At 49.7% G+C, this 13,053-nt stretch overlaps 1 protein-coding gene across 2 annotated transcripts in view; it reads right to left on the reverse strand.

The window, feature by feature from the left end:
- Window positions 1–4,976: 4,976 nt before the first annotated feature.
- Window positions 4,977–13,053, reverse strand: part of PTPRN (protein tyrosine phosphatase receptor type N) — a 132,490-nt gene continuing 124,413 nt past the window's right edge. For both annotated transcript variants that reach the window (XM_038743238.1, XM_038743237.1), the window contains 3 exons: window positions 7,173–7,237; window positions 6,973–7,046; window positions 4,977–5,426 (listed from right to left, as the gene is read on the reverse strand). In XM_038743238.1, the coding sequence (XP_038599166.1) occupies window positions 5,355–5,426; window positions 6,973–7,046; window positions 7,173–7,237 (211 nt within the window). In that variant the 3' untranslated portion in view covers window positions 4,977–5,354. The remainder of the gene's footprint in view (window positions 5,427–6,972; window positions 7,047–7,172; window positions 7,238–13,053) is intronic.

Genomic DNA, 13,053 nt, shown 5'->3' on the forward strand with positions numbered 1-13,053 from the left:
GAACAGTGCTTTGCCCAAAGTAAGCGCTTAATAAATGCCATTATTATTATTATTATTATTATTATTATTATTATTATTACTCTCTGAGCCTCAATTCCCTAATCTGTAAAGTGGAGATGAAGACTGTGAGCCCCCCGTGGGACAACCTGATCACCTTGTAACCTCCCCAGCGCTTAGAACAGTGCTTTGCCCATAGTAAGCGCTTAATAAATGCCATTATTATTATTCTTATTCTCTGGGCCTCAGTTCCCTCATCTGTCAAATGGGGATTAAAACTGTGAGCTCCCCGTGGGACAACCTCATCACCTTGTAACCTCCTCAGCGCTTAGAACAGTGCATTGCACATAGTAAGCACTTAATAAATGCCATTATTATTATTTATTATTATTATTCCCTCGGAAACCAGATCATTTGGAAAAGTAAACTTTTTAATTGTCCACTGGGGTGTAACTTGGTGGAAATGCAGCGTGGCTCAGTGGAAAGAGCCCGGGCTTTGGAGTCAGAGGTCATGGGTTCGAATCCCGACTCTGCCACATATCTGCTGTGTGGCCTTGGGCAAATCACTTCACTTCTCTGAGCCTCAGTTCCCTCATCTGTAAAATGGGGATTAAGACTGTGAGACCCCGTGGGGCAACCTGATCACCTTGTAATCTCCCCAGCGCTTAGAACAGTGCTTGGCACATAGTAAGCGCTTAATAAATGCCATTATTATTATTATTATTATTATTATAATGGGTTCAAATCCCGACTCTGCCACATGTCTGCTGTGTAGCCTTGGGCAAGTCACTTAACTTCTCTGATCCTCAGTTCCCTCATCTATAAAATGGGGATGAAGACCGTGAGCCCCCCGTGGGACAATTTGCTCACCATGTATCCCCCCCAGCGCTTAGAACAGTGCTTTGCACATAGTAAGCACTTAATAAATGCCATTATTATTATTATTATTATTTGATTATTATGGGTTCGAATCCCAACTCTGCCACATGTCTGCTGTGTGGCGTTGGGCAAGTCACAACTTCTCTGAGCCTTGGTTACCTCATCTGTAAAATGGAGATTAAGACTGTGAGCCCCACGTGGGACAATTTGATCACCATGTATCCCCCCAGCACTTAGAACAGTGCTTTGCACATAGGAAGTGCTTAATAAATGCCATTATTATTATTATTATTATTATGGGTTCGAATCCCGACTCTGCCACATGTCTGCTGTGTGGCCTTGGGCAAGTCACTTCACTTCTCTGAGCCTCAGTTCCCTCATCTGTAAAATGGGGATTAAGACCGTGAGCCCCACATGGGACAATTTGATCACCAGGTATCCCCCCCAGCGCTTAGAACAGGGCTTTGCACATAGTAAGCGCTTAATAAATGTCATTATTATTATTATTATTATTATTATTATTATTATTATTATTATGGGTTCGAATCCCAACTCTGCCACATGTCCGCTGTGTGGCCTTGGGCAAGTCACTTCACTTCTCTGAGCCTCAGTGACCTCATCTGTAAAATGGGGATTAAGACTGTGAGCCCCCCGTGGGACAACCTGATCACCTTGTAACCTCCCCAGCGCTTAGAACAGTGCTTTGCACATAGTAAGCGCTTAATAAATGCCATTATTATTATTATTATTATTATTATGGGTTCGAATCCCGACTCTGCCACATGTCCGCTGTGTGGCCTTGGGCAAGTCACTTAACTTCTCTGAACCTCAGTGACCTCATCTGTCTTTTAGACTGTGAGCCCACTGTTGGGTAGGGACTGTCTCTATATGTTGCCAATTTGTACTTCCCAAGCGCTTAGTACAGTGCTCTGCACATAGTAAGCGCTCAATAAATACGATTGATGATGATGATGATGATCTGTAAAATGGGGATTAAGACCGTGAGCCCCACGTGGGACAATTTGATCACCATGTATCCCCCCCAGCACTTAGAACAGTGCTTTGCACATAGTTAGCGCTTCATAAATGCCATCATTATTATTATTATTATTATTATGGGTTCGAATCCTGACTCTGCCACATGTCTGCTGTGTGGCCTTGGGCAAGTCACTTAACTTCTCTGAGCCTCAGTTCCCTCATCTGTAAAATGGGGATTAAGACCATGAGCCCCACGTGGGACAATTTGATCACCATGTATCCCCCCCAGCGCTTAGAACAGTGCTTTGCACATAGCGCTTAATAAATGCCATTATTATTATTATTATTATTATTATTATTATTATTATGGGTTTGAATCCCTACTCTGCCACATGTCTGCTCCCTCATCTGTAAAATGGGGATTAAGACCGTGAGCCCCACGTGGGACAACCTGATCACCTTGTAACCTCCCCAGCGCTTAGAACAGTGCTCTGCACATAGTAAGCGCTTAACACATGCCATCAAAAAATAAATAAAAATGTAAGTTTGGTGAGCCATCCTAGGGAACACAGTTTGTAGCCGGCAAAGCCCGCCTCGGCTCCCCAGAAATATTGGGGCAACGGTCCACGATGAGGAGCAGTTCTCAGTCAGGAGGGCGATTTTTTGGTCTAAAGGGGCTCCAGGCGATTAATAATAATAATAATAATAATAATAATAATAATGATGATGATAATGATAATAATGATAATAATGTTGGTATTTGTTAAGCGCTTACTATGTGCATAATAATAATGATAATAATGTTGGTATTTGTTAAGCGCTTACTATGTGCAAAGCACTGTTCTAAGCGCTGGGGGGAACACAAGGAGATGAGGTTGTCCCACGTGGGGCTCCCAGTCTTAATCCCCATTTTACAGATGAGGGAACTGAGGCCCAGAGAAGTGAAGTGATTTGCCCAAGGTCACGCAGCAGACATGTGGGGGAGGCGGGATTTGAACCCATGACCTCCGACTCCCAAGCCCTCGCTCTTTCCACTGAGCCACGCTGCTAGGAGGGCACAGAACTTGCGACTGGGTGGGTCGAGAATAAAAATGGTAGTAGACGCCACTCTCTATCCCGCCTTCCCCGGACCTTCCTCAGGACAGGGGGTCGCAGAGCCGAGAGAAGCAGCGCGGCTCAGCGGGAAGAGCCCGGGCTTGGGAGTCGGAGGTCGTGGGTTCGAATCCCGGCTCCGCCACTCGTCAGCTGGGTGACTTTGGGTAAGTCACTTCCCTTCTCTGGGCCTCAGTGACCTCATCTGGAAAATGGGGGTGAAGACTGGGAGCCCCACGGGGGACAACCTGAGCACCTTGTAACTTCCCCAGCTCTTAGAACAGGGCTTTGCGCATAGTAAGCGCTTAACAGACGCCATCATTATTAGTATCGTCGGCTGTGTGACCTTGGGGTAGTCACTTCACTCCTCTGGGCCTCAGCGACCTCATCTGGAAAATGGGGATGAAGACTGTGAGCCCCATGTGGGACAACCTGATCACCCTGTATCCCCCCAGTGCTTAGGACAGTGCTTGGCACATAGTAAGTGCTTAACAAATATCATCATTATTATTATTATTCTAATCCTGGCTCCCCCACTTGTCAGCCGTGTGCCCTTGGGCAAGTCACTTCACTTCTCTGGGCCTCAGCGACCTCATCTGGAAAATGGGGATGAAGACCGTGAGCCCCATGTGGGACAACCTGATCACCCTGTATCCCCCCAGTGCTTAGAACAGTGCTTGGCACATAGTAAGCGCTTAACAAATGCCATTATTATTATTATTCTAATCCCGGCTCCCCCACTTGTCAGCCGTGTGACCTTGGTCAAGTCGCTTCACTCCTCTGGGCCTCAGCGACCTCATCTGGAAAATGGGGATGAAGACCGTGAGCCCCATGTGGGACAACCTGATCACCCTGTAGTGCTTAGGACAGTGCTTGGCACATAGTAAGTGCTTAATAAATGCCATCATTATTATTATTATTCTAATCCCGGCTCCCCCACTTGTCAGCCGTGTGCCCTTGGGCAAGTCGCTTCACTTCTCTGGGCCTCAGCGACCTCATCTGGAAAATGGGGATGGAGACCGTGAGCCCCATGTGGGACAACCTGATCACCCTGTAGTGCTTAGGACAGTGCTTGGCACGTAGTAAGCGCTTAACAAATGCCATCATTATTATTATTATTCTAATCCCGGCTCCCCCACTTGTCAGCCGTGTGACCTTGGTCAAGTCGCTTCACTCCTCTGGGCCTCAGCGACCTCATCTGGAAAATGGGGATGAAGACCGTGAGCCCCATGTGGGACAACCTGATCACCCTGTAGTGCTTAGGACAGTGCTTGGCACATAGTAAGTGCTTAATAAATGCCATCATTATTATTATTATTCTAATCCCGGCTCCCCCACTTGTCAGCCGTGTGACCTTGGTCAAGTCGCTTCACTCCTCTGGGCCTCAGCGACTTCATCTGGAAAATGGGGATGGAGACCGTGAGCCCCATGTGGGACAACCTGATCACCCTGTAGTGCTTAGGACAGTGTCTGGCACATAGTAAGCGCTTAACAAATGCCATTATTATTATTATTCTAATCCCAGCTCCCCCACTTGTCAGCCGTGTGCCCTTGGGCAAGTCGCTTCACTCCTCTGGGCCTCAGCGACCTCATCTGGAAAATGGGGATGAAGACCGTGAGCCCCATGTGGGACAACCTGATGACCCTGTATCCCCTCAGTGCTTAGGACAGTGGTTGGCACATAGTAAGCGCTTAGCAAATACCATCGTTATTATTAATCAATCAATCGTATTTATTGAGCGCTTACGCACTGTACTAAGCGCTTGGGAAGCCCAAGTTGGCAACATATACAGTTATTATTATTCTCTCCGGTCCCTTGCGGGGTGGGGGAGAAGCCGCGAAGGCCGCCCTCCCGCCCGCTTTCCGCTTCCAAGCTGAGCCCACCCTCCCCGGGCCTCGGCTCCGGGAGGGAGATAAACAGTAGCGGGGGCCGGATGGGCGACGGGGAGGGTGGCGAGATAAACGCCCACCGGGGCAGGAGGGCACAGAGGGCACGGCCGATAAGGCCCGAGGGGACGGAGGAGCCGGAGGCCGGGTTGCATCTGCGGAGACGACACGACGACTTTATTCACGTTGATACAAAATTAGATTTCTCTAGAAATAGCTCTGGTCCACTCAGGGGGGCGGGGGGCAGGCGGGAGGGCGCGGACCCCCAGGCTTTGGGGGGCCGAGGCGTTTGGCAAGGAGGGCGAGAGGGGGGCCGGCTGATTTTGAGAGGCCGGGGTCCCCATCCTCTGCCCCGGCACACGGGGGTTGGCGCGAAAAGGCGGAGGGAAGCTCTCGGGGGGGGGCCGGGGCTGGGGGTTTTGGGGGTCTTGGGGGGCGGGCGACCTTCTCCCCCAATCCCCAGCCCCGCGACCACCCAGGGGACACACAGACGGCGGCACGGGCCGGGCGCGGGGGGCTGCTCACTGCGGGAGGGCCTTCAGGATGGCGTTCACTTCCTCCGCCACGGCGGTCAGCGCAAACTCAAACTGGTCCTGGGGAGGGACGGCCAGGCTCGGGGGGGGCTGGGGAGGACGACCCCGGACCCCCTCTGCCCCTCCCGCGCCCCCGTCCCCCTCAGGGGGGTCGCCCGGAGGCAGGCCGGCCCGCTAGGCCGCAGGCCCCAGTGGGACGGAGGCGAGAGGACGGGAGGAGGGCCCGGCCGCCTCCCCACCCACTTTGAGACTGGGAGCCCACTGTCGGGTAGGGACCGTCTCTAGATGTTGCCAACTTGGACTTCCCAAGCGCTTAGTACAGTGCTCTGCACACAGTAAGCGCTCGATAAATACGATTGATTGATTGACTGTCTCTCTAGGTTGCCAACTTGGACTTCCCAAGCGCTCGGTCCAGTGCTCTGTACACAGTAAGTGCTCCATAAATACGATTGATTGATTGATTGATTGATTGACTGTCTCTATATGTTGCCAACTTGTACTTCCCAAGCACTTAGTACAGTGCTTTGCACACAGTAAGCGCTCCATAAATACGATTGATGGATTGATTGATTGATTGACTGTCTCTCTATGTTGCCAACTTGTACTTCCCAAGCGCTCGGTCCAGTGCTCTGCACACAGTAAGCGCTCCATAAATACGATTGATTGATTGACTGTCTCTATATGTTGCCAACTTGGACTTCCCAAGCGCTCGGTCCAGTGCTCTGCACACAGTAAGCGCTCGATAAATACGATTGACTGATTGACTGTCTCTATATGTTGCCAACTTGTACTTCCCAAGCACTCGGTCCAGTGCTCTGCACACAGTAAGCACTCCATAAATACGATTGATGGATTGATTGATTGATTGACTGTCTCTATATGTTGCCAACTTGGACTTCCCAAGCACTTAGTACAGTGCTTTGCACACAGTAAGCGCTCCATAAATACGATTGATGGATTGATTGATTGACTGTCTCTCTATGTTGCCAACTTGGACTTCCCAAGCGCTCGGTCCAGTGCTCTGCACACAGTAAGCGCTCCATAAATACGATTGATTGATTGACTGTCTCTACATGTTGCCAACTTGGACTTCCCAAGCGCTCGGTCCAGTGCTCTGCACACAGTAAGCGCTCCATAAATACGATTGATGGATTGATTGATTGATTGATTGACTGTCTCTCTATGTTGCCAACTTGGACTTCCCAAGCGCTCGGTCCAGTGCTCTGCACACAGTAAGCGCTCCATAAATACGATTGATGCCAATTTGTACTTCCCAAGCGCTTAGTACAGTGCTCTGCACATAGTAAGCGCTCAATAAATACGATTGATTGATTGATTGATTGATTGATGGATTGATTGACTGACTGTCTCTATATGTTGCCAACTTGTACTTCCCAAGCGCTCGGTCCAGTGCTCTGCACACAGTAAGCGCTCCATAAATACGATGGATCGATTGATTGATTGACTGTCTCTATATGTTGCCAACTTGGACTTCCCAAGCGCTCGGTCCAGTGCTCTGCACACAGTAAGCGCTCCATAAATACGATTGATGGATTGATGGATTGATTGATTGACTGGGGTGACTGGGGAGCCCCGGGGGGGTCACCTTGGTGCGGACGAGGCCCGGTCGCTGATCTCGGATGTGTTCCAGGGTAGCGGCGATGTCAATCTCCTTCACCCCTGGGGGACACGGAAGGGCCCCGGGGGTCACCGGAGGCCGGACGGAAGGCCCCGGGTGACCGGGGGACATGGGGAGGACCCTCCCTCCTGGGCCCGAGAGCCCGTGCGGCGAGGGGAACGTCTCACCTTTGGCCATCCGGTTGAGCACCATGTCGATGAGGATGTAGGTGCCCGCCCTTCCCGCCCCGTCGCTGAAAAAGATGGCATAGTGGACGTTGGCGGGGGGACGGTTGTCGCCTGGTAGGTTGTGTGTGTTTGTGTGTGTGTGTGTGTGGTGGGAGTTGGGGGGGAGCGTTGTGGGCGCCTGCCTGCTAAAGAAAATCATCTCCAGGTTGAGGGGGGATAATCATAATAATTTTGGTATTTGTTAACAATAATAATGGCATTTATTAAGCGCTTACTACGTGCAAAGCACCGTACTAAGCGCTGGGGAATTTCCAAGGTGATCAGTTTGTCCCACTTGGGGCTCACGGTCTTAATCCCCATTTTACAGAGGAGGTCACTGAGGCCCAGAGAAGTGATGTGCAGAGCACTGTTCTAAGCGCTGGGGAGGATACGAGGTGATCAGGTTGTCCCCCGTGGGGCTCCCAGTCTTCACCCCCGTTTTCCAGATGAGGTCACTGAGGCCCAGAGAAGTGAAGTGACTTGCCCAAAGTCACCCAGCTGACAATGGGTGGAGCCGGGATTTGAACCCGTGACCTCTGACTCCAAAGCCCGGGCTCTTTTCCACTGAGCTACGCTGCTTCTCTGGGGCTGGTACTAAGCGCTTAGTACAGTGCTCTGCACACAGTAAGCGCTCAATAAATACGATTGATTGATTGATTGATTGGGGAATGGGGGCACTGCCCCCCAACGTCTCCTCCAGGCGGGGGTCAGGGCAGGCCGCTTCCACAGCGGTGATGGGGTGATGGTGATGGCGTTTATTAAGCGCTTACTATGTTCAAAGCACTGTTCTAAGCGCTGGGGAGGTTACAAGGTGATCAGGTTGGCCCACGGGGGACTCACAGGCTTCATCCCCATTTTTACAGATGAGGGAACTGAGGCACAGATTGGGGGGGTCCAGGCTCGGGCATTGGGGTGGTGGGGTGGGGTGGGGAAACAGAGTAAGAGGGAGGGGACCTCCCCCTCGTCCCCCTCTCCAACCCCCCCATCTTACCTCCTTCCCTTCCCCACAGCACCTGGATAGATGGATATATGTTTGTACAGATTTATTACTCTATATTTATTTTACTTGTGCATAGCTATTCTATTTATTTTATTTTGTTAGTATGCTTGGTTTTGTTCTCTGTCTCCCCCTTTTAGACTGTGAGCCCGCTGTTGGGTAGGGACTGTCTCTAGATGTTGCCGATTTGTACTCCCCAAGCGCTTAGTCCAGTGCTCTGCACACAGTAAGCGCTCAATAAATACGATTGATGATGATGATGATGGGGGGAGCACTGTGGGCGCCTGGCTGCTAAAGAAAATCATCTCCAGCGTGGCTCTGTGGAAAGAGCACGGACTTTGGAGTCAGAGGTCATGGGTTCGAATCCCGATTCCACCAGATGTCTGTTGTGTGACCTTAGGCAAGTCACTTCACTTCTCTGAGTCTCAGTTGCCTCATCTGGAAAATGGGGATGAAGACTGTGAGCCCCACGTGGGACAACTTGATCATCATCATCATCATCAATCGTATTTATTGAGCGCTTACTATGTGCAGAGCACTGTACTAAGCGCTTGGGAAGTACAAATTGGCAACATATAGAGACAGTCCCTACCCAACGGTGGGCTCACAGTCTAAAAGGGGGAGACAGAGAACAAAACCAAACATACTAACAAAATAAAATAAATAGAATAGATATGTACAAATAAAATGAATAAATAAATAAATAAATAAATCGCCTTGCATCCCCCCCATAGTGCTTAGAACAGTGCTCTGCACATAGTAAGTGCTCAACAAATGCCATCATTATTATCTCCAGGTTGAGGGGGAATAATCATAATAATTTTGGTATTTGTTAAGAGCTTACTACATTCCAAGCACTGTTCTAAGCGCTGGGGAGGATACAAGGTGATCAGGTTGTCCCCCGTGGGGCTCACAGTCTTCACCCCCATTTTCCAGATGAGGGAACTGAGGCTCAGAGAAGTGAAGTGACTTGCCCAAAGTCACCCAGCTGACAATGGGCGGAGCCGGGATTTGAACCCATGACCTCGGACTCCAAAGCCCGGGCTCTTTTCCACTGAGCTATGCTGCTTCTCTGGGGCTGGTACTAAGCGCTTAGTACAGTGCTCTGCACACAGTAAGCGCTCAATAAATACGATTTTTGATTGATTGATTGATTGGGGAATGGGGGCACTGCCCCCCAATGTCTCCTCCAGGCGGGGGTCAGGGCAGGCCGCTTCCACAGAGGTGATGGGGTGATGGTGATGGCGTTTATTAAGCGCTTACTATGTGCAAAGCACTGTTCTAAGCGCTGGGGAGGTTACAAGGTGATCAGGTTGTCCCACGGGGGGCTCACAGGCTTCATCCCCATTTTTACAGATGAGGAAACTGAGGCACAGATTGGGGGGGTCCAGGCTCGGGCATTGGGGTGGTGGGGTGGGGTGGGGAAACAGAGTAAGAGGGAGGGGACCTCCCCCTCGTCCCCCTCTCCAACCCCCCCATCTTACCTCCTTCCCTTCCCCACAGCACCTGTATAGATGGATATATGTTTGTACAGATTTATTACTCTATTTATATTTATTTTATTTGTACATATCTATTCTATTTATTTTATTTTGTTAGTATGCTTGGTTTTGTTCTCTGTCTCCCCCTTTTAGCCTGTGAGCCCACTGTGGGGTAGGGACCGTCTCTAGATGTTGCCAACTTGTACTTCCCAAGCGCTTAGTCCAGTGCTCTGCACACAGTAAGTGCTCAATAAATACGATTGATTGATTGATTGATTGAGGGGCCCGAGGAGGAAGAAGAGGAGGAAGAGGGCAAGGAGGAGGTGGAGGGCTTTCCCCAATTGCCCTCTGGGGCTCCAGCATCATCTCATAATAATAATGATAATAATGATAATAATAATAATAATAATAATAATAATAATAATAATAATAATAATAATAATAATAATTATGACAATTGTTAAGCGCTTACTATGTGCCAAGCACTGTTCTAAGCACTGGAGGAGGATACAAGGTAATCAGGTTGTCCCACGGGGGGCTCACAGTCTTCATACCCCTGTTACAGATGAGGTAACTGAGGCTCAGAGAAGTGAAGTGACTTGCCCAAAGTCACACAGCAGACATGTGGCGGAGCTGGGATTCGAACCCATGACCTCTGACTCCAAAGCCCGGGCTCTTTCCACTGAGCCCCATTGCTTCTCATGCGCCCCCCCCCCCCCCCCAGACCCCATCATTCATCCCAACACAGAGACATACACGACTCCCCCACCCGCCACCACCTTCATTCAGAGAAGCAGCGTGGCTCAGAGGAAAAGAGCCCGGGCTTTGGAGTCCGAGGTCATGGGTTCAAATCCCGAGTCCGCCAATTGTCAGCTGGGTGACTTTGGGCAAGTCGCTTCACTTCTCCGGGCCTCAGTTCCCTCATCTGGAAAATGGGGACGAAGCACTGTGGCTCAGTGGAAAGAGCCCGGGCTTTGGAGTCAGAGGTCGTGGGTTCAAATCCCGAGTCCGCCAATTGTAAGCTGTGTGACTTTGGGCAAGTCGCTTCACTTCTCTGGGCCTCAGTTCCCTCATCTGGAAGATGGGGACGAAGCACCGTGGCTCAGTGGAAAGAGCCCGGGCTTGGGAGCCAGAGGTTGTGGGTTCAAATCCCGGCTTTGCCGCTTGTCAGCTGTGTGACTTTGGGCAAGTCACTTAACTTCTCTGTGCCTCGGTGACCTCATCTGTAAAATGGGGGTGAAGACTGTGAGCCCCACGTGGGACAACCTGATCACCTTGTAGCCTCCCCAGCGCTTAGAACAGTGCTTTGCACATAGTAAGCGCTTAACAAATGCCATTAAAAAAAAAAAGACTGTGAGCCCCCCGTGGGATGACCTGATCACCTTGCAACCTCCCTAGTGCTTAGAACAGTGCTTGGCACATAGTAAGCGCTTAACAAATGCCATTATTATTATTATTATTATTATTATTATTATTATTATTATTATTATTATTATTCTCTGAGCCTCAGTTCCCTCATCTGGAAAATGGGGGTGAAGACTGGGAGCCCCACGGGGGACAGTGCTTCCACAGAGTAGAAGCATTCAAGCGCTTAGTACAGTGCTCTGCACATAGTAAGCACTCAATAAATACGATTGATGATGATGAGTAAGCGCTTAACAGGTGCCACCAGCATGGCTCAGTGGAAAGAGCCCGGGCTTTGGAGTCAGAGGTCATGAGTTCAAATCCCACTTGTCAGCTGGGTTACTTTGGGCAAGTCACTTCACTTCTCTGGGCCTCAGTTCCCTCATCTGGAAAATGGGGATGAAGACTGGGAGCCCCCTGTGGGACAACCTGATCACCTTGTATCTCCCCCAGTGCTTAGAACAGTGCTTGGCACATAGTAAGCGCTTAACAGATACCATCACTATTGTTATTATTGCTATTATTACAGTAGAACGATAGCAGCGTGGCTCAGTGGAAAGAGCGAGGGCTTGGGAGTCAGAGGTCATGGGTTCGAATCCTGGCTCTGCCACTTGTCAGCTGGGTGACCTTGGGCGAGCCACTTAACTTCTCTATGCCTCAGTTCCCTCATCTGTAAAATGGGGATGAAGACTGGTAGCCCCGCGTGGGACAACCTGATCAGCTTGTATCTCCCCCAGCGCTTAGAGCAGTGCTCAGCACATAGTAAGCGCTTAACAAATACCATTATTAGAGAAGCAGCGTGGCTTAGCGGAAAGAGTCCGGGCTTGGGAGTCAGAGGTCACGGGTTCGAATCCCAGCTCTGCCACTTGTCAGCTGGGGGACTTTGGGCGAGTCACTTTGCTTCTCTGGGCCTCAGTGACCTCATCTGGAAAATGGGGATCAATCAATCAATCAATCGTATTTATTGAGCACTTACTGTGTGCAGAGCACTGGACTAAGCGCTTGGGAAGTCCAAGTTGGCAACATCTAGAGACGGTCCCTACCCGACAGTGGGCTCACAGTCGAGAAGGGGGAGACAGAGAACAAAACCAAACATACTAACAAAATAAAATAAATTGAATAGATATGTACAAGTAAAATAACTAAATAGAGTAATAAATCTGTACAAACATATATACATATATACAGGTGCTGTGGGGAAGGGAAGGAGGTGAGACGGGGGGGATGGAGAGGGGGACGAGGGGGAGACGAAGGAGGGGGCTCAGTCTGGGAAGGCCTCCTGGAGGAGGTGAGCTCTCAGTAGGGGATGATGATGATGATGATGATGGCATTTGTTAAGCGCTTACTATGGGCAAAGCACTGTTCTAAGCGCTGGGGGGGATACAAGGCGATCAGCTTGTCCCATGGGGGGCTCACAATCTTAATCCCCATTTTCCAGATGAGGGAACTGAGGCCCAGAGAAGTGAAGTGACTTGCCCAAAGTCACCCAGCTGACGAGCCCCACTTGAGACCTGATTTTCTTCTTATAGCTACCCCAGCACTTAGTACAGTGCTTGGTATAGAGTAAGCACTTAACAAATACCACAGTTATTAGTGCCCAGCGCTTAAAACAGTACCCAGCGCTTAAAGCATTGCTTTGCAAATAGTAAGCACTTAATAAATGCCATTATTATTAGTAGTAGTAGTAATAGGAGGAGGAGGAGGAGGAGGAGGAGGAGAAGGAAATCAGTGAGATACACAAGAGAAGACAAGGTGATGAGTGGTTTAAAACCAATGGTATGAAGTTTCTGTTTGAGGCACATATTTATTACTCTATTTATTTATTTATTTTACTTTTACCTATCTATTCTATTTATTTTATTTTGTTAGTATGTTTGGTTTTGTTCTCTGTCTCCCCCTTCTAGACTGTGAGCCCGCTGTTGGGTAGGGACTGTCTCTATATGTTGCCAGCTTGTACATC

This window comes from Tachyglossus aculeatus, chromosome 1 (genome assembly GCF_015852505.1).
Source record: "Tachyglossus aculeatus isolate mTacAcu1 chromosome 1, mTacAcu1.pri, whole genome shotgun sequence".
Taxonomy (NCBI): Eukaryota; Metazoa; Chordata; class Mammalia; order Monotremata; family Tachyglossidae; genus Tachyglossus; species Tachyglossus aculeatus.